This window comes from Hordeum vulgare, chromosome 5H, assembly GCF_904849725.1.
Source record: "Hordeum vulgare subsp. vulgare chromosome 5H, MorexV3_pseudomolecules_assembly, whole genome shotgun sequence".
Taxonomy (NCBI): Eukaryota; Viridiplantae; Streptophyta; class Magnoliopsida; order Poales; family Poaceae; genus Hordeum; species Hordeum vulgare.
Genome location: NC_058522.1, coordinates 270,157,661 through 270,179,708, shown reverse-complemented (window position 1 = coordinate 270,179,708; position 22,048 = coordinate 270,157,661). Strand labels below are relative to the sequence as shown.

The window sequence follows — 22,048 nt, the reverse complement described above, 5'->3', positions numbered from 1 at the left end:
AGATCACACATATTCTATTCGATGAAATAGATCACAGAACTCCACAATGATGGCAAGGTCAGCAGTCTTATTTATGCACTAGCTAAAGGACCTGATCACCTAGCTCGTGTATACAACCGTACAATTTTGAATGGATATTTTTTTCGGAATTCCTATATAGAGAAGGATTTGAGTACCCAAAATAGTGGCGTCATAGTTAAGGGCGATGCAACCACGGGAAATATTGATTATTACGGGGTGATCAAGAAAATCATATTTCTTGACTTTCCTCCTGATAAGGAGGTTGTTCTATTCCAGTGTGATTGGTTTGATGTGCCTCCTTCCAATAGAACTGAGAGTAAGGGGTATAAGAAGGACACCAAATATGGAATTATTGAACTCGACACTACTCTAGTCAGATTCAAGGGGGACCCTTACATTCTAGGCCTCCAAGCTCAATAGGTTTTTTTATGTGAGAGATGTGAAGAATCCTGATTGGGCAGCTGCTATTAAAATGAATCCACGCAATTTTTTTGCTCCTTCTGTTTTAAATGGTGTAGGCCTTGATGAAGCTGTTGAAGATGATGAAGGTGGTGAGGCAGATGTAATGGATTTCATAGATGCAGAAATTACAGTGCCAAATATTACACTACCTGAAGAAATCACTAGTTGGAGTAGAAATGATGACGAAGGATCAAGCGTTGATGTTTCAGTCATAACAAATATAAAACCTGTTGAGTTTGAAGATGTTCAATTCGAATCTGATGATGATACGGATGATGATGAGGCTTATGTAAATGATGGCCACATTGCTCCTTTGGGAGAACAAGAATTGGATGATGACGAGGGGTTCTTTGTGTAGACTTAAATCTCTTGGTAAGGTGCTTTTCACATGTTTAAGCCATGAATATGAATTCCTGAACTTTTTTTATGGTTACCTACGAGTGCTACTCAAGAAACTATGTTGGTGTACCAAACATAAGTTTAGCCAGTCAGCTTCTATAGGGAATGCAAAACACTTATGAAACAAACATAGAAATAAATCTATGTACCAAACATAGAAATAAGTTTAGCCAGTCACCTTCTATAGAAAATGTTAGATCAACTGGCAGAAATAAATCTATAATGGCCCCCAACTCGCAGAAATAAGCATCATGGGTCGGAATTCGACGCACATTTCTGAAGATCCCGGTCCTTACTATTTCCGGCACCAAAATCTCCACATCTACTTCAGATTAGTAGCACTTTACTCTTTACTCTTATCTGATTTGCCATGTCATGTCATAGCAAAAGCTATCTAAATTTCTCACATATCTTACAGTAGGTCTTGTTGTAGGGACTTATAGTACGCGATTGATTCAACAAGAAGCAATCAAGTTGCCATGCCCTGTTACGATTGCCAAGAAATTCTTATGGCCGAAGCGAAATGAAATCTGCATCGGGGACGACGGCGGCCGGAGATTGGGAGAAGGACGTACCGTATCCGAGGAGCACGGAGTTGAGGGAGGCGAAAACGGAGTAGGCGAAGACGTATCGGGTGCTGCTCCAGCGCCGGCCACCACGAATGCCTTCCTCCTCGTGCTCCGGCGGCTGCATATCTTACTGAACGATTTAACAGAAAATGAGCTCGTTGCATTTTGGACACAGGGCTTAACTGAATGAGATATAGGATCCCCTAAAAAAAATTAAGATATCAATTATGGAAGCGCGTTTACTGAACTGTAAGGCTATGTTTGGTAGCAAAGTATTAATACCACAGTTTTCACTCATAGCCAAACAGCTCAAAGTAATTAAAACTATGGTATTCAAAAAAACTGTAATATTCCTGGTCTGGAACTTGGTATAACAAAGCCATGCAGTGCCATGATCTTAAAACAATTCCTACCGAAACAAGAGCAAGGGAATTACCTCCAGAACCCGGCAATTGCTCGCAGATCCATAAAAAGAGTAAGACCAGCCCATCCACCACCAAGACCAAAGCTCGGAGCAACGACAAGGAGGAAGGATGAGGAGACGACCCCGGCAAAAAGCTAAAATGGCCAATACATCGACATTGTTAAGATGAAAACGGTGGAGCTATAATCGGTAACACCAGTAGCGGGATAGAAACAGCACCGTGGAGTATGTGGCATAGCCGAAGTCAGAAACACCGTAGTAGAGCCCATCAAACACAAAAGCAATAGCATTTATCGGCTGAGTAATAGTGACAAACTGCAATAATTCCACATTCATTCAGTGAATATAAGATCACTGAAACTTGATAAACAAAGTATTGACTTCTTATAATTCTCCTTACCCAGACTCCATACTGCGCAATATCTAGAACTGCTGGATCATCTATAAATAGCAAGGTCAAATATCCAAACCCAAGGAACAAGGTCGCAGCAAGTGCAAGACCAGTGACACCTCCAATCTACAGGAAAATAGATGCATCGTCAGCGTATGATTGTTCAGTAAAGCTAAGGAAGATGAGAAAGTTAACAAGCAATTGTGAGTGAATATAATATCTTCTTAACCTGCAGAACTCTGTACAAAACCAAGCGGGCCTGCTTGTAGTTCCCTTTCGCATATTCACTTGCAAGTAGAGCCTGCATTAAGTTATAGATACTTCAGAACATATGAAGGTATCGAGCTAGAGATTAAATGCCTGTTCCTGTAAATGTACAGACCTGACCAGCAAGAGCCAGTGCATCATTAAGTAGAGAAATTGTTAGCCAGACTTGCAGGCTTATCTCATAGCCAGCCATTGGAACAGGCCCTTGTCTTGCGGCCAGGGATGTCGACAGCCATAATGGAAGGATTACAGCGATGGTCTTGGCAATTAGCAAAGCACCTAGAAAAACAGTAAAGTTAGAGTGGCTATCATACAGGTATGTTGCAGCAACATTTAAGGAATGCTTAATTGGATGATTACTAAGCGGAGTTCAATTCATGAATATCCTCTTGTCTTTCTGTATAGACCAAATAATTCTCACAAGGAAGCAAAAGCGCTATTTTGTGAAGTCTTAGTAAATGAAAATGAGGGATATGGGCCAACCAGATTTCAGGTAGCGGATAATGTCATCGCCAATGACATTCCATGAGAACAGAACTAGTTCGTTATTCAGCTTCCATAGGAGGATGAATGCCGCCAAGTACGCAGCCTACAAATATTGATAATAACAGGAGGAAGCAAAAAAAGTAAATATCTCATAATGGCTTCAACATACCAACTATGACTGCGATTTTTCCTCCCCACTCTCGATTTTCCCTCGATTTTGTTCCAATTTGCTCCCAAACCGAATCCACCTCCCCGTCATGCTCGTATCCCAGAGAAACATGTAGGAGGGAGGGGGAAATGGCTAGCATCAGGTCGCCGGAGAAAAGCTGACCTGTGGTTTCCGTGGATGCGGCGGAGACGACTTGGATCTCCGTCGGCCCACAACCCCCGCGTGTAGAGCAAACTTCCTTGCTCCCCCCACTCCCTCGGCCGAGCGCGGCGTGCGGTCTCCCATGCCGATGCACTTGTTGCGCACCCCCAATCCCGCTCCCTCCCGTCGACGGTGGGCTCTCCTATCGGTGGTGAGCTCTCCCGTCGGTGGTGGACTCTGCTGCTAGGGATTTGGCGGAGAGAGTGAGGGAGGGGAATGGGTAATAAGTGAAGTGGAGTGCGGAGAGAGTGTGGGCATTGCGCCTATACAACGATTAGGAAAAAAAACCTAAATTGTCCGTGTAGAAAAAAATTAAAGGGGGAATCTATTATGCGCACGCTGCATTGTTGCTTTCTCATGCGGCGGCAGCACGCGCACGTCCCATTCCACACAGACGCTTGTGATTAAGAGCCTTATTTTTTCTCCCCCGCAGCCCTGCTGACATACAATGCACTGGTCCATTATACTGGGAGTTTGGGACATGATAAAGTAGTAAAATCGCATGTTTTTGCCAACACATCCTTGCATATGTATTGCTACATGTACAATTTATGAAACAAAACATGTGATAATCTGCATGATTGAGCTTGATAACAACGTAATCAGTTTGGCAGGTGGACACAAAATTTTTAAAACGGCTTATATGAAAAATGCGCTTAGTAGTGCCGGACAACTTGATAGCCACTAACTTTTGTGCATGAATCTCTATTGATCGAGAGTACATACACAATAACCAAATTTGAGAACCGTTTGGTAAACAAGTGACTCTGTTTTTAAAGAGCCTAAAAATTGTCTAGAAATATGGAAAATTATTGTAAAAACAACATGATAGTGACATAGAACAATCTGGCAATTGCTCACGAAAAAGGTTGGTAAGTGTATGAAAACAGCTTGGTAACTAAAATCAAGAAATTTGGCAATTGCTTTCAAACAACCCGGTAACCGTACCAGACCAATTTGGTAGCTGCATAAAAAAAATGACAATTTACTTTTGGAAAACTCGGTAGTTACATCAAAGAATTTGGCAGTTGCATGTGAAATTGTAGTAACTATCAAAACAACCTGGTAGCTACGTCAAATAATTTGATCATTACCATAGAAAACTGGAAACTGTATCAAAACACACCAATGAAACTTTGGCAAGTCTACCACAAATATCTAACAAACCACAAACTGAAAATCTGACAATTGTACCTTAAATTTGTGGTAAATGCATCCCTAAAATATGACAATTATACATTTAAATCTCCGAGAAACTATTTTTCAAGTGATATTTTTTCATGGACATCAAGCCAGAAACTATTTTTCAGGTGATACTTTTTCATGGACATCAAACCATTGCAAGTTGGCTACCACATATAAAAATTCCAAGAGATGGGGCAGTGTGCGCCATCATCAAGCAAGTACACTAGCATTTAATACAAGTAGCATCTCTCTAGGACCAACCCTGCTTCAGATTTTTCTTTGAGAGTCAATCCTACTGTAGATTTGCTTTTCAGCCCGTAGCAGACAATAGGTCAAGAGATTTGGAGATGCTGCCATGACTTTTTCTCGCGCGGGTGTGTTGAACTGGGCGGTTAGCGAGCCGCCGCACTGGAAGTCGGCCGTGCGGCGCCGCTACGTAGTGCGCTACAAAATTAGATTCCATCTCCTTGTACACATATCTCTTGAGCTGACTGGTTAATCTCCATCGTTACTTTTCTATTGTTTTAATAATAATATAATAGATAGATATGCATTCCTATCAGAAAAATAAAATTGATATTTTTAGCAGAAATTGTGTTATATCCATTTGTAAACTTTGTTCATTGTTTGTTTAATTAAAATTTATGCAATTAATAAATACTTTAATTCCTACTTAAAACTTGCAAAAAACTTCACTTAATATCTATAAATCCGAATATTAATTATATGTCTGTAATTAAGACGAAAATGCAGAGATGTTCTATTGCTCCTTTTTTGCATCACTAGGGATTGTTGCAACATGTTGTAGATATTACCATGATTGCACAATTTGTCGCAATATATAATAGTTATTGCAACACAATGAAGGTGAGGCAAAACATCGTCCTATTACAACCAATACATGTTTTGTCGCAATACAAAGCCATTTGTTTGCAACAATGTCTATGTCTAGTGCCTCACTTCGAAATTGTTGCAATATGCGCCAGAATATTACCACAAAGATTTACTTTGTTGCATTACCTAAGGCTCTATTGCAACAAAACGACTAATTCCCGCAAAAAAACTTATTTGTTGCAATATCACTGCCATATTACAATGGCGATCCAGTTTGTGGCAATACACGATTTCTATTGCAACAAAACGGAGTACTTAGAGCAACAAAACTAAAAAGTGGCAATATGTACGGCATATTACCACGAACTGAAAGTTTGTGGTAATATAGCGTTTTATTGCCACGAAAGATTGTTGTAGAAATAAATTTTGTTGCAATAGACCGTATTCCTTGTAGTGGTTGTAGGTGCAATTGCTTCCATGTGAATACATGGGTTTCCTGTTGTATCACCATATTATTGCTAATAAATTTAATGCACCTATATACTTGGTAAAAGGTGGAAGGCCTGGCCTTCTAGCCTGGTGTTTTGTTCTATCTTTGCCACCTTAGTTTCGGCTACCGGTGTTATGTTGCATAAATGAGCGCTCCTAACATGCTTGCGGTTGTTATGGGGACCCCCTTGACTTTTGTTTTGGGATAAAATTGGTCTAGCAAGGCCCAACATTGGTACTATATTTTCCCAACATAATAATTCTGATAACTAATTCCTGCATAGGGAGTTAGCTCTACCCAGGAGTAATTCAACATAATACAAGGAAGGCCAGTGCTGATGGTGTTGGTCCTAAACAGAGTCATGTGCAGGGCAACCCGAGGCAACTCGGGTGATTTCTATTAGTCCACTGTACGCTGCGCTCATCTGAATGTGCCCTGAGAATGAGATACGCGGCTCCTATCGGGATCGTCGACACGTGGGGTGGCCTTGCCGGACTTGTTTTACCTTTCTCGAGCATCTTGTGCATCGGGATTCCGGTGATGGTTTGGTCTATCTGAGAGTTGAGGTTTTCCAGTAAGGAGATCACGAGATTTGTGGTCGAGGGTATTTGTGCAGCTTGTGGTACTTTGTGATGGACTAGTTGGAGCACCACTACAGGGTTAAATCTTTGACAAAACCTTGCCCGCGGTTATGTGGCAAACTTTGAAACTTTATTTAACATCTGGTTCTTGATAACTTGAAGTAAATTTAATTAAACTTGCCAACTGTGTGCGTAACCTTGACTATCTCTTCTCGTGAGTTCTATATCCGGAAGAGGACATGGTGGGGTTACGTCTGACGTAAGTAGGTGTTCAGGATTATTCATTTGATCATCATTAGTCACGCCTGTTATGTGTAGATCATCCCCCTTCTATTCTTGTACTCGTAAGTTAGCCACCTCAAATAAATGCTAAGTCGCTTGGTGCAGCCTCACCACTTAACCATACCTCACCCATTAAGCTTTGCTAGTCTTGATACCTTTGGAAATGAGATTGCTGAGTCCCTGTGGCTTATAGATTATTACAACAACAGTTGCAGGTACACGTAAAGCAATACTTGACATGAGTGCGATGATTGTTCTCTTTGGAGTTTCTTCTTCTTCTCCTTCTTCATCATTCTATGATTGGTTCCAGGCTAGCAGCATGGGATAGCAAGGATGGACGTCGTTCTTTGATCGTTTGTTTTCGTCCATAGTCGGACCCTGGTCTTCTACATGATGACTGTACGCTGATGTACTGATGTGGTCTTGATGTAGCTTGTGGCGAGTGTAGGCCAATTCCATATACTATTCTCTTCAGTACATGTACTTGTAATGATATCCATTTTTGCAAAATGACGAGATGCGCTTCTATACCTGTCGAGGCCCTTGTGCCAAAATAAGGATAGGATCGCATCTTGGGTGTTACAACCATGGATATGGCATATGGGTGGAATACAGTATGGTGGTAGGGATCAAAAGGAGTAAAAGTGGAAACAAGGTCTCACGTCAACTAGGTGAACCAATAGGCTATGGAGATGGCCATCAATGGATATCGATGTAAGAAGTAGGGATTGCCATGCAACAGATGCACTACAGCTATAAGTGTATGAAAGATCAACGGGAGCTAAGTGGGCGTGCATCCAACTTGCTTGATCATGAACACCTCGAGCATTTGAGTGAGCCCGTCATCTTAATATATAATCCAAGTTCTATAATGAAAAAATCCCGCTAGCATATGAAACTGACAACTCATGAGACTCTCTCTATGAAGAACGTGCTCCCTCTAACCACAAGTGTGGAAAAATATAGTAGAACTGCCCCTTCTCTCTTTTTCTATCATTTTTCATTTTTTTTCTTTATTCCTTTTTTCTTTTCTTTTTGTTCAGGGTCTTATCCTGACTTGTTGGGGAATCATAGCCTCCATCATCCTCTACTCACTGAGACACTTCCCTAAGAATGATAATCATCAACCTTTTTTTACTAACAACTTGATATGAAAACTGCTATACAGGATGACTCTATATGAATGCCTCTAGTAGTATACCAGGATGTGCAATGATCTAGCATAACATGTAGCTAATGATGAATAGTGGCTTCCAAAAATACTATGTCAGCTAATCATGCAAAGCAATATGATGATGAACACACAAGTCATGTGATAGTACGGTGGAAGTTGCATGGAAATATATCTCGAAATGGCTATGAAAATGCCATGATATGTAGGTATGGTGGTTGTTTTGAGGAAGATGGTGCCTTATGTGTGATAGAGTGTATCATATCATGGGGTTTGGATGCACTGGCGAAGACTCCATCGATCCTCGAGGTGAGAATGGGCAATGCATGGTACCGAAGAGGCTTGCAATTATGGAAACACTACTGGAATTCAATTATTTGCCGTGTGCCAGATCTTTGCCGCCGGCTGGCAGATGGCAAAGAGAGTCTTTGCTGTCTGCTGCCATAAAGCTGACGGCAAAGACCAGGCAGATGGCACAGAGGTTCTTTGCCATCAGTGTATCTTTGCCGTCAACACGCAAACAGCAAAGAGACGCACAACAGACGGCAAAGTGACAGTTGGGCCCCACCTGACCGCAGGGTGGGTAGGTTAAATTTGGCATCTTATTTGTCGTGTGCTAGCGGACGACAAAGGGTCCTGAAGCAGACGGCAATGCCCTAACGGGTACTAACGGCCGTCCCGCCCCCACCCCAGTCCCTTTGTCTCACTCACACACTCCCATTCCCACTCCCCACTCTCCCAAACGCCCACCGCCGCCACCCCCGCGGCCACCGCGGTCGTCGCCCCACCAGCCCTATCACGTCGCCGCCCCACCGCCCCCGGCGCCCCGCCGCCCCCAACGCGCCCACCGCCCCCGTCGCACCGCTGCCCCACAACCACCGTCACGCCCATCCTCCCCGCCGCCCCGCCGCCCCACCGCCCCACTACCCCATCGTCCCCGGCGCCCACGACGCCCCAGTCGCCCCCGCTGGTGAGCCCCCCCCCCCCCCCCCCGCCGTCGGCCGGCCGCCCCTATTTTTATTTTGTTTTTCCTTTTTTTATTTATGTTAAATTAGTTAGGTTAGTTTTTTTAGTTTATTAGGTTAGTTACCTATGTTTAGCTATGGATTGACAAATGAGTGCGGCTTTGGTTTAGCTAATGTTTCAAACCAAAAATGGATTGACAAATGAGTGCGGCTGCGGTTTAGTTTATTAGGTTAGTTAGCTATGGATTGACAATTGAGTGCGGCTTCCTTTTTTCACCTCACATACACATCAATAGAAGGGAGTTCAATGACAGCCACAAACAAGATCACAATTCACTTAATTTCTTCTTCTTTGGATTCGTTTTCTTCTTCTTCCCTTTTGCTGGAGAATTCAGGGGTGGAGTAGCAGCTTGAGTTGTAGTTTGGCTCCTAGTGACAATGTTGCTCTTAGTTGGTGTAGATGGGACTGCATTGCTAACCGAGACATCAAACCATGGAGATGCATTATGTTTACCCCGACTTTTCCTATGAGAAGAAGAAATTACAACATGTTCATGTAAATCAACTATGGCGTTAGAACTTGACAGAAGCAAGTAATTGTTTTTACCTTTTCTTTGTTCCATTTGTAGGACAACCAACTTCTCTATCGCCTACCTCTCCACATTTTTTGCATTTGTTCAAAGTCCCCTTCCTTGATCCACCTTCCCACCATTGCTTGAACAATTGGTGTATGACAAATGGTAGAATTTTCCCTTAAAATCTTTCTCCAATCATTATTCTCTTTCTAAATATGTCCATAATCATTTCTCTTATCTTGTCAACTAGCTGAACAATAGGCAAGTCCTTGATATTCCGCACCCAAGCATTAAAGCACTCGGCAAGATTGTTGTTTATATAGTCACACTTTATGTCCGGGTTGAACATGCACCTCATCGAGAGCAGATTGTGCTAATCCCTAAGGTAAGGAAACACCTTATCAGATGATGCAAACACCTTAGCCATGTGATGGTTATATTCATCCGACCCATATGCCCTAGCAGCAGGCCACAACCTTTCTGACTCATTTTTGTAGGTCATATATTTGTGTTAGGTCGTATATTTTTTGATTTTATTAATGAACACAAAAAATTTGTGTTGATCGGGTGGATTTACATATGACAGTTGTCTCGTCGCTGTGAGGTCTGCTGTGCGAAGACCTCCGTTCTACGAGCTGCGCCCCTGCATTCGTGGGTGAGTACAAATGTCATCTCCTCCTCGCCCCTTCATTCCATTTGGGTCGGTCTTCGGATGAAACTTGCTAGATATAGGTAATTAAATTAATTTATCAGTATGCGTGACTAGTATGCATATCCCGTTCGAAAGGGTTACATTTAAAAATATGCATGCATTTGCATATATTTATAACCGTGATTCTTCCGAATTATCCAACGTTATCCATGGACAGCCCGAGTATGTGTAGATTGGGTTCGTTTTCCCATATGCTTTGTTCCGGATCCGATGCATAATTTCGTCAATGCCTCCCTGTTGTTCTCCGGATACACATCCTCTATGTTTATTGCGGAGACGTGTATCATCCGGAGCAGAGCATGGGAAAATGAACCCAATCTACTCATCCTCGGGTGGGATTAGGACCTATCTTTACCTATTAGCGTGTAGGTTGCATAGACATAAGAAAATTGGTGAACTTGATTAACTAATGAATATATATGCTGAATTATATATAAATATATTTCTTGTGTGTTTGGTAACTAGGCAAGATGTGTGATCGTGCGTGGATGTACACCGGTCTTCCTAGTGAGAAAGGACGAAAGAATGGTTTCTAAAAGCCAAGGAGTTTGTGAAAGCCGCATTTGCAAATGGCCAGGAAACAAACTGGTGCCCTTGTCCTGAATGCGTCAACTATAAAAAGAGGACAGAGGCTGTAATGATTAAACACCTATAGAGGAGGTGTTTTAAGCCTAATTATATGGTTTGGACATTTCATGGTGAGTCTATACAACGCACTAGAGCTGAGGTGGTTCGTCGTCGCACCGACGAGCATGGTACCGGGATCGTAGACATGGTGCAAGACTTTGATGATGCTCGGGATTCAGAAGATGAGATGGAGGAATCTGCAAAGGCCTTCTATGAAATATTGGAGTCTTCAAAACATCCTCTCCACGAGCACATCGAGCTTTGTCTGCTGGATGCCATTGCACAAGTAATGGCTCTCAAGGCTCAGTTCAACTTGGGAAGAGAATGCTACGACGCGATGATGACACTATTTGGACGCTTTCTACCCAAAGGCCATGTCATGCCTTCAAACCTGTACCAGTCGGACAAAATACTTCGTGTATTTAAGATTCCCTATGAGAAGATAGATGCATGTGAGAAAGGATGTGTCTTATGAATGAAGGAGTATGCACACTTAGACTATTGTCCCAATTGCGAGTCTTGCAGGTATCTTGTGGTAGACAACGGTATGGGTGAGAAGAGGCAGACCAAAATTGCAGTTAGTGTTCTTCGGTATATGCCAATCATACCAAGGCTTCAACGTCTTTCCATGGTCGAAGCGAAAGCCAGATAGATGACATGGCATAAAATGGGCAAAAGAACCGAACTAGATGCGGATGGGAATAAGATGGCGGTACACACATCAGATGGGGAAGCGTGGAAACATTTCGATGGATTGCATTAGGATAAAGCGGCAGATCTAAGGTATCCTCGAGTCTGCATCGCCACAGATGGTTTTAATCCCTTCGGCATGATGGCAACCCAATACAGTAGTTGGCCTGTATTTGTCATTCCACTCAATCTCCCCCCCCCGGGCAGATTATGCAAAGAAATAACATATTTCTGACATTGGTAATTCCGGGGTCCAATTATCCGGGGAAGAATATAAATGTGTATATGCAGCCGCTTAAGGATGAATTGCAAGAAGCTTGGGATAATGGGGTCAAGATATACGATGCCGCTAGAAAAGAAAACTTCAAAATGCATGTGTGGTACATGTACCCTATGCATGACTTGCCACCGTATGCGCTATTCTTTGGATGGTGTGTGCATGGAAGGTTCCCGTGCCCCACATGCAAGGCAGCTCTTCAGTTTCATTGGTTGCGGGAGGGTTGGAAGTATTCTTGCTTCGACTTGCATAGACAGTTCCTCGATCCTGACCATCAGATTAGAAAAGACAAGAAGAACTTTACTGAAGGTAATGTTGTCAAAAACTTGGCACCACCTGCGTTGAGAGGGCAACAGATCCTAGATCAGTTAAACGCCCTTGAGCCTGATCCAGAGCATCCAGGGTATTTCAAGGGGTATAATTCAAAACACGCCTGTACTCACAAGCCATGATCGTGGGATCTGCCTTACTTCAAAGACTTCCTTCTTCCACACAATATCGACATGATGCATACTGAAAAGAATATTGGAGAGGCTATTTTTGGTACATTATTCGACATAGATGGGAAGACAAAAGATAATACTAAGGCTAGAGTCGATCAATAGACATTATGTCACAGACCGTTACAAAACATGCGAGAAGGCAAAGGAAAGAAGAAGTGGTCGAAGCCAAAGGCCTGGTTCAATCTTGGAAGGCCAGCTATGAGGGAAATTATCTTGTGGGTCAAAATGCACTTGATGTTCCCCGATGGGTATGCAACGAATCTAAAGAGGGGAGCGAGTCTTGAAAAATTAAAAATCTTTGGTCTCAAGAGTCATGATTGGCACATATGGCTTGAGCGGGTAATGCCGGTGATGTTACGTGGCTTTATTCCTGAGGATGAATGGCTAGTACTGGCGGAGCTGAGCTATTTCTTCCGTGTTCTTTGTGCGAAAGAATTGTCGCCTGGCGTGGTAGATGACATGGAGGAGCTTGCACCGGAGTTGTTGTGCAAGTTAGAGAAGATCTTTCCGCCGGGCTTCTTTAATCCAATGCAACATTTGATTTTACGTCTACCGACCGATGCAAGATTGGGTGGGCCCATGAAAAATCGTTGGTGCTATGCAAGTGAGAGGATGCAGAAGACGCTTCGAGCTAAATGTAAATATAAGCATAGAATTGAAGCATCAATGGTGAGGCATTCATTACTAAGGAGGTGGAAAACTTTGTGATAGCACACTACGAAGACAAAAATCATCATTTGCATAATCTGAAGCCTCGGTACAATGATGCAGACCCTAAAAAAGGTGGATCCAACCTCAGCCTGTTCAAAGGGAAGCTCGCACCAACCGGTGCTTCGAAACCAATAACGTTGGATGTCGAAGAATGGCGAAACATTCGTTGTATATCTTCAACAACCTAACAGAAGTGCGGTCGTACATCAGTAAGTTCTTGGCACATTTTTCTATAACTTCTAATTCCTTTGAACTGCTCTTATTCCCATATATTTCATACATCCGATACATCGCCAAATTCTCAGATGGAGCGGTGATCCAGAATGATTCCGTCGAACAGTATGAGCTTTCGGAAAAAGCATGGAGGCATCTATCCCGGTTTCATCTCTTGGGTCAAACAAAAGGTAATTATCAGTACACTACAACAAAACAGGTCACTAGGCACGCTCAATTTGATACGTAGGGACGTGTTGTTTCATCTCTAGCCAACTATAGAGCCGTTATAGTAAAGCGTCCTTGGAGCGTATCCCCACGGACCGTCTCAATCATGTAGACACGCTTGCCAAGCGTGTCTTACATGGCATGAGATGCTTTCTAGGGACGTTGAAAATCGTGTCTACATGTAGAGACGTTATATTAGGCATGCTCGTATTACGTCTCTACACATAGACATGTTTCATTCGTCTCTTATAATCGTCTCTAAATATACATAAGCCTTTTTGTGCAAATGGAATATTTTACTTCAAATATTATTCAATTTATTTCGAATTTGTTTCACCATTTCAAATTCATACCATCTCTACCATTAACCATCATTCGCCTCTTATACTCTTCTCTACATATATACTTAAACTTCTGTATACAAATGTAATATTTTACTTCAAATGGTAATTGATTTATTTTGAATATATTTCATCATTTCAAATTCAGTTATTGTATAATGTCATGGCTGCACATGCATAGCAACAACAGTAATGACATCCAATGCATTAATTAGCAGAAACAATGTCTCCACATAAAGTACGTGGAGTTTACAACTGAATAATACCAAACATTCATATGAAACAGACGCTTGTGCAAGTAAATAAGAAAATATCCTATAGAGAACAACTATGTTTCTCTACGAATCTAAAATCTATACATAATGCATAATATTGTTCATTTAGAAGGTAGATTCATCAACTGCTCGTAACTCCTCCAATGCACTTCCTTTTCATATCAACAACCGGTCAACTGGTCAACTACTCCTAGCTCCTTTAATGCACTCCCTTTTCAAGTCATCATCACCCTGAAAATTAGATGAACAATGTTTACGTGAACATATGCTTATAGAAAAGTGGAAGATAATAGATTTCTTGATGAAATTATAAGAAACTATCATACCAATGCTTTGTGGTTGTGCTGGAGTGGTTGGCTTAACTACTTTTACCTAAAAATTAGAAATATTCTTGATAAATAACTTTTCACACATGTGCAAAGTTGATCATACACAATGCTTGAATGGAAACATACTTACATGTGAGCGAGGCCAAGCAATAATAGAACCAAAAGCATCCTTTACTGTTTCGAATTTTTCTTATGGTCTAACTAGTCTCTCATTTGCTAGATATGTATAGCCACGAACAAGAACTGTAACGTATTGCACTCCAAGCATGTATCCTCCAACCACATATGTTTTCTCTTTACTCACTAAAGTTCCTTTGGCCACCGGCTTGTCTTTGTTTCTCGAGTTCATTGAATACAACACAACTTCAGTTTTATCCTATTTTTCAAGAAATGAAACAGATATTATTGATGAACCTGAGAAGATTTCATTTTATGCAAATAAGAACAATTTCATAAATAATTAGACCAACTATCTATTATAAAATCATTGTCATCCGGATATCAAGCCTATATGGTACCTGCTTAGTGACTTGGTGATGACCACATGGCTTGGTTGCCTTGCTATTTTCAGCACTAGCATTCTGCAATTAAATAGGAACACATGTGAAAGGAGACACACGATCAGCTATAATCAAGAGTTATTGTTAATACTTATTGAATCTGACTTATGATCTGCTAGTTGTGTCGCAACAGTATTGGAAACGACCTTGTCAAAATGTAATTGTTGTTTAATAATAATGTCATTTACCACTTACATACAAAATTGGGCAGCCTGTTGTAGAATCAATGCCATTTACATATGTAGCATATGTTTACCTGCTTAGTGACTTGGTGAGGTCGTAAACTTGGTTCATGACCACCTTTCTGCACTCCAAGATTATGTTCAATATGGGCATTCTGCAATTTAATAGGAAAAGGTGTCATCATCATCATTCTGCAATTTAACATGGGCATTCTGCAATTTAATAGGCTCGGCTCGGCGGGGAGAGAGGGGCTGGGGTGGGGCGGCGGCGGAGAGAGAGCTCGCTGGGGAGAGAGAACTCGCTGGGGAGAGAGTCTTCTGTTAAGAAGGGAGTGCTTCTCATTCAGTAACGGCGAGTATGTAAAAGCAGGATTAGCTGAACTTGAGCATTGGTGCTATAGAGCTACTGACGAGGTAAATATAGCTATTTTTGTCACACATCTTAAAATGCTGTTAAATAAGGGGCGGTAGAGCTATGGTAGCATCTGTTTTTCTTAATGGGCTTTAGTCCTGCATATTGTTCTAGACCATATAGCTGTGCCTAAATCATGTTATATTATTTACAGTGATCAACAGCAAAATGAAGTACAAATAAGATAATTTTGTCATGTTCATTATGCCAAGAAGTTTCTCAGTTGATTAATAGTTGTAACAAAGTTGCCTCAAATATTGATTTCTCATCTAGTATTTTTTTTGAGATTATCTCATCTAATGTTTTCGTACTTGCAGTATGCAGGTTCAGCCTGGGATGAGCTTAAACATATTAGACAAGCTATTGGTTTCCTGGTATGACTTTTCATGTGCTCTTAGAACATGACTTCCACAAATATTTGTTCAGTAGAATAAGTATCTAGGCTATTGCTGATAAGATATGAGAAAATGATTGCACATGGCTCTGGAGTTTGGACTGGAACACCCCTTTAATTTTCTCTCACACACACCAAAGTGTGTGTAATTTTGTATTAGAAGAATGGACACCCTTTAGTTTATTATTTTTCCTTTAGAGGTTTTCCTACCGAGAAAAGACAACAAGCCGGAATTTCAACTTTGAGGGCATACTATATAAGGGTTCAACCAATCCTGAAACTACTAGCGGGAGATAATTGATAATTAAATGAGTACAAGTTAGTTGACACACCTTAGCGATCACTTGTTCATGTGATAAATGCGCATTACTACAAACCTGTTTTGATTTGGTCTGCTGTAGCTCCTGTTAAAGCAGTAGTTTTAAGACATTAGCATGGACATGCATTAAATAGGTATTGGAAAAGCCCAATACATTACCTGCATGGTAGTTCCTGGCTCTTGCACATCATCATTTGATTGTTGAAAGACATTATAAGATTCACATTGGATATTGTTACCTCTTTCAGATAAAGTGACCTGCAATAAAATTATTGTAATAGCACATCAGTGTTCATTAATTTCATCTTTGCACAAATATAACTGGGTTTCATAAGCTAACATGATAACTTTCCGTTGTAGAATCCAGTTCATTTCTCCAACTCTCTCCAGGAAACTTTTTCGCAAGGAAGGCAGCTATCATAGCCATCTGACCTTTGACGTCCCCTACATCACCTTTGACGTCCTTTACATCATCTTTGACGTCCTTTACATCATCTTTGACATCCTCTACATTATCTTTAACCGTGCGTACTTCAAACTGGAGATTTTCTTGATCCGATTTCCCAACAAAAGTTATTCCCTGGGAAACATTTACACCGCTCCAATACTTTTCGTCATAGTAACCTCGAAGTTTTGCCTTTTTATCAAGTGCACCATTAAAGGCTTCACTGTAATCGTCAGTGGAAATACTACCATTCTGATCCATTTTCCTTTTTTTAACTCCTCATTAGTTGCATCCTATTGAATACGAGTAGTTACTAATTTGTTATTATACTATGGAATAGATTGTATGTTGTAGACTGTACCATTATTGTCTTGACATTGTCGCTTGTGTAATTGCCATCTTTTTTCTTATGAGCTTCATCCCATAGGTCAATCTTGTGGATCGGTGCTTTCCTTTTGATTTCCTATCCAACAAAGTACGGTAGGTGCACTATTTATTTTTAAAGATAATTGATCTGTCATCTAATAAGAACTATAAGAAGGATAGTTGTCACCATCTCTTTTTGAAGTCTGGCATGGCTTTTTCTCCCGGTTGTGTGTGGATTCTTTTGTTACTTCGCACACTCTCTGTTTTTCTCACATAACTTCTGCAAACAAATTAGATGCAGGCACGTAATGTTAGCAAACTAATTTTGGAGTCCAGTTTGAGCATGAGAGGATGAGATAATCACCATGTGTGAATCTTGACACCACATTCCAACTAGAGTCTCCCATTGATGCTCATTAACACCTATTGGAACATTACTGATAATTCCTTGGAGACACCTTTCTTTGCGTTTGAATTATTTGTTCTTCAAGCGAGATTTGTACGCTCTCCATCTTTTGCAAACTGTCATTAGGACCCAATCTCGTGTAAGCTGCTTTGTCTCAGATGGATAGACAAATTTCTCCTTCAAAAGATTAAATTTAATTGTTTACATGTGAAATGACAATAAATATGTCTGTGATGATACGTCAAAAAATATATTTAAGTGATGATGTTGCTTAAAAATTACCTCCACATCCGTAATAATGTTGTTCTTTCTTGGAACAAATAATTCATTGTCCCATCTTGGAATGTTCAGCGGTGCAAGTGTGGAGTTCTCCGCAAGGTCACTCAGATAGCTGCTAAGAATTGAAGCACACCTTTCATTCGGAACACCTTTTTCATTAGTCTCCACAATTATCTTTCCTCCAGCTACCTGGGATAAATTCTTCAACCGAAATTCCCCTACAATCTGCCGCGTCTCTCCATTTGGCCCTGCAAGGATGAATGTCCCAACACATATGACACCAATGATATAAAAACCTCATTCTGAAAAAGTTCAGTCATGGAAACTTACAAATTATCTTGATTTGTCTAGTGGATTCATGACATCTTTCTGGTACTATGTTATCAATCTCTGGAGGACCTTGCAAATTTTCTTCAACAAGCGGCACATGTTCTGGCTCATGCATTGTAAGGTTCAAGTCCCGAAGTCGTCTTGGTATCCTCGCCATTATTAATCTGCCATAGTAATAGAAACTAAAGACCTCAATCAAAACTTCTGTGCGGCATGGCACGTACATACAAAAAATGCCTCAATCTGCAGCAATTCTCATGATCAAAATAGTGAGTCATCTAGTAGCTAGCATGTAACAATTTCCAGTTCACCTATGACATGTAAAAACCATCAGTTCATCCACTAAATAAAATCAACGGGGTCAAAACTGAAGCCTCACACAATAGAAACTAATTCTGATTTTTGCCGCGTCGGCGCGTCGGCGCGTCGTCTGGTCGGTCCTCCCACAATGCACCTAATACTAGTAATAACAATACTATGCGTGTCAAGGATCAAATATTCAGATTTCAGAGGTTATCTTCAGACTTCATCAACCTGAATTTCCATCAACATTCAGATGACATCCATCTGTCCCCCAAGGTTGTGTCGTGGCAGAGGGGAGAGGCAGATGAGCGGGAGGAAAAGCAGAGAACATGCACCAGTTAAGTGATTTCACTAGTACAGACATCCAAACAGAGATTAATGTGCGTGTACATCTGCTTCTACCATGGAGCAGAGTCCAAACTATGCGTTTACACCATCCCGTTCAGCCCCAAGAAAACAACTGCTCATCCGTTCTGCTTCTATCAAACCTTTACACCTGTTTCTTGATGGCCGGACTAATACGAACCTGGGCCACAGTTGCCGTAGACAATTCGCCGCCGTCGGCCGCAACACACACCCCGGTCGGTCTCTGTCCCCCAACCTCCACGGCCACCAATCGTCCGCCCGTCCGCTGAGTCTCTGTTAATTAGTCCGGCCACCAAGCCAATCAATCCCTGTTGATGTATTGCGGTGATGCACATCAGTGGCCACCAGATTGGAGGGATCCCATTGGATGGATTAGGATGAATTAGAGATGGGAAAAGGGGAGAAGCGGAGAGATGGCGGCGTGGGTGGGGAGAAGCAGGGAGATGGCGGCGTGGGTGGGGAGAAGCGGAGAGAACGCGGCTTGGCGGAGTATATTACGGGGATTTTTTTTCTTCTCAATTATAGGTGCGCTGGCGCGCTATTTCTTTGGCGGCAAATAAATTCTCACAAGAACGACGCTATTAAGTTTGTATCTTTTACACACAAGCAACTAGAAAATGGGCCAGGTCACTTGCTCCATTATTATTATTTGCATACGATGTGAAATGTTTCTAGTAGAAAAAGTATAATTCCATCATATTATAATATGCAATGAGGATCTTTAAGCATAAGGGGATCTCGAACGGCGATCCACAAATTTTGTATCGCGTCATTCCGAGAATAGGAGAATAGTCGGCGGATACAGATGCGGGAGACGACCATTCAACGTCGTCCATATACATTGCACCTACCATCCGAACTAACCAAACACGTGTAAACACGACCGGATTTTATTCAAATTAGGGTACAATTTGCATAAACGGACGACATTCATGCAAATACAGTGGATTTTCATTATATTTTGAACGTACGGAACAAAAAAACTACTAGTATCGCCAGGTCTAAGCCCTTGTTGTTTCCTTCTTAGGACCACCTCCTTCATACACCGTCTTCATGAGCATCGGAGATACGACCCGTAAAGTGAAGGTACGGTCTTCAACGAGGAAGAGTACACCTTGAAAGATGGACTGACCCACATGGGACACCAGGCGGCACCTTGTCCGTCGCTGGTGAACGTGAGGGCCACCAGTTCACCGGATAGTTCATCAGCGACGCATAGGAGACGCAACTGGCATTGTTCTCATTCGTGATCACCTGCAGCTACACCTCTGCGACGGACGCTTCCTGGCGAGTGACGGCTTGGCGCTCCGTCAACCATTGCGATGAAGTTGGGGTTCGCCACGGCCATGGCCGCCACGACTCCCCGCTCGTGCTCTTGCAGTCGATTTGGCATTCCGTCAGCCAGTGCTGCTCCAGTAGGAACATGTTGTGGCATAGAGTTAGCCAGGTGTGTGTGCCTCTAAATAGCGGATTCCCATGAGACCAGGCATCCGGGTGCGTCAATGCACGACGCTAAAGTGGATTTCTCGGAGGACATGTCTCATTAATAACGACAGACGGACGAACGTGACATTGAACGGGCGTGATAGATATTTGGCCCATCCAATAACGCGTCTGTTGCGGGGGTAGTCCTTCCAGTGACAAGGTAGTCGAGGAGGTGTCGGGGGACTGCGGCAGAGAGGCAACGACGTCGGCTCCTACACGTGTGTTCGTGGATCTAGACGGAGAACCAGGAGCAGCGGGGCCGGGGGCGAGAAGAGGAACGGCGGCTGCGAGCGAGAGGCAAAGAAGGCCAAAGGCGCGCGCTGAAGTTTTCTCGCTTTGACCTAGGTGGTCAAAGGCTGGTCAACCATTTTGACTGAGTCAAAGCTGACTAAGTAGCCAATTCAGCATCCCACACACGCGAAATTGGTATTTCAATTGTAATTTTTAATTGGTGTTAAAATTTCATAATTTTCTAGACATTTTTTTCGGTTGTAATTTTTGGCCTAATAGGAGCTGAATTGGGTTTTCAATTTTATAGTCAATCTATTCGGAAAAAATGATTGAAAAGTTTCCAACCATGTAATATATCAATATCGGAGAACTGCAACATGTGGGAGTGCACAATTAACCAAAGGTTCACTTTCGAGAACAAAAAATGTGCTGAATCAACTTACAACTCACAACCAATTAAACTTGGTTTGTGCCCTGAATTAGTACAAAAAAGAGAGCAACGATAAAGTGCAATAAAGCATTCTTACTGTGTGCTAATAAACTACTATTAAAACTATAAATATGACTGTAGCTTCATCTAACAACCACACCAGCAAAGAGCTTCCACCATATTTCAGCCCGAACCAAAAGCACAATGCTCTAATCTCTTTCATCCGATGATTCTTCAATTCCCATGTCAAAAAGATCACGAGGCCTGACTTCCACTACTACATTCCATAGTTCAGCTTTTGGATCTTGAACATAGAAAACCTGTTGTACTTGAGAAGAAAATACAAACGGATCATCTTGTAGCTCATCTCCTGTGTGTATTTTTCGGGACTTGTTCACAAGAGTGAACCCAAACTCATCCGTTTGAATGCCAACTTTATGATAAACATCATACCAATCACAATTAAAGAACACTACCTTGTAATCATTGTATGACAGTTCAAATATATCAGTCAATCTGCCATAATATCTAACACCATTTTCTGCAATGTTCAGTACGCCACTATTTTGTGTGACATGCCCTGACTCATGACTTATTGTGTGGAACCTGAAGCCGTTGATGACATAGCCACTATAGCGCACCCCATATCTGTTTGGTTTTGCAGCCAAAGCTCTTACATTTTCTGTAATATTTGGTCCATCGCTTTGTAAAACCTGTATGTACAATTAGTAAAATTCTGGTGCCTATATAATTCAGAGTACATGAATATGGTAAAATGTACCTTTTGTTCCAACCAGTCAGCAAAGTGTTCATTAATTAACATAGTGGTATCAGCTTCTGTCAAATTAGCTGAGTCACATCGTTTGCTATTCTCTTCGGCCAGAAATTCTCTGTAAAAATCAGATTATGTGTATTACAACTTCTCGGCAATCTCTAAGCATATTAGTTAAAGATAGGAGTGATACATACGTACGAAAATCTGCAAGTTCATCACAATGTCGCAAGACATGTCGATGCGCTTGAATAAGAAGCCGACTATTAAACTGCCCAACTGGGATAGCCTTTCCAATTGGTTCACCAGCACTATCGAACATGTACAAATCTTTTATCTTGTCTTTAGGAGCAGGGTTTCTTGATGGCCTTGTAAAACGTGTAGTTCCAT

At 41.7% G+C, this 22,048-nt stretch overlaps 1 protein-coding gene and 2 long non-coding RNA genes across 3 annotated transcripts; all 3 read right to left on the bottom strand.

Annotated features, from left to right (window-relative positions):
• Positions 1–1,868: 1,868 nt before the first annotated feature.
• LOC123396590 (protein DETOXIFICATION 44, chloroplastic-like) lies at positions 1,869–3,473 on the bottom strand. The gene is made up of 7 exons (XM_045091482.1): positions 3,351–3,473; positions 3,017–3,122; positions 2,649–2,812; positions 2,496–2,567; positions 2,276–2,392; positions 2,095–2,190; positions 1,869–2,009 (listed from the first exon to the last, which is right to left on the bottom strand). The coding sequence occupies exons 1-7, from the start codon at positions 3,471–3,473 to the stop codon at positions 1,884–1,886; spliced, it is 804 nt and encodes a 267-aa protein (XP_044947417.1). The 3' UTR covers positions 1,869–1,883.
• Positions 3,474–14,220: 10,747 nt separating this feature from the next.
• Positions 14,221–14,530, bottom strand: LOC123395109. The gene is made up of 3 exons (XR_006609662.1): positions 14,509–14,530; positions 14,376–14,421; positions 14,221–14,280 (listed from the first exon to the last, which is right to left on the bottom strand). It is a non-coding gene; the product is annotated as an uncharacterized LOC123395109 (long non-coding RNA).
• Positions 14,531–14,895: 365 nt separating this feature from the next.
• Positions 14,896–15,264, bottom strand: LOC123452338. Its single transcript, XR_006632588.1, has 2 exons — positions 15,195–15,264; positions 14,896–14,959 (listed from the first exon to the last, which is right to left on the bottom strand). It is a non-coding gene; the product is annotated as an uncharacterized LOC123452338 (long non-coding RNA).
• Between the last annotated feature and the right edge of the window lie 6,784 nt (positions 15,265–22,048).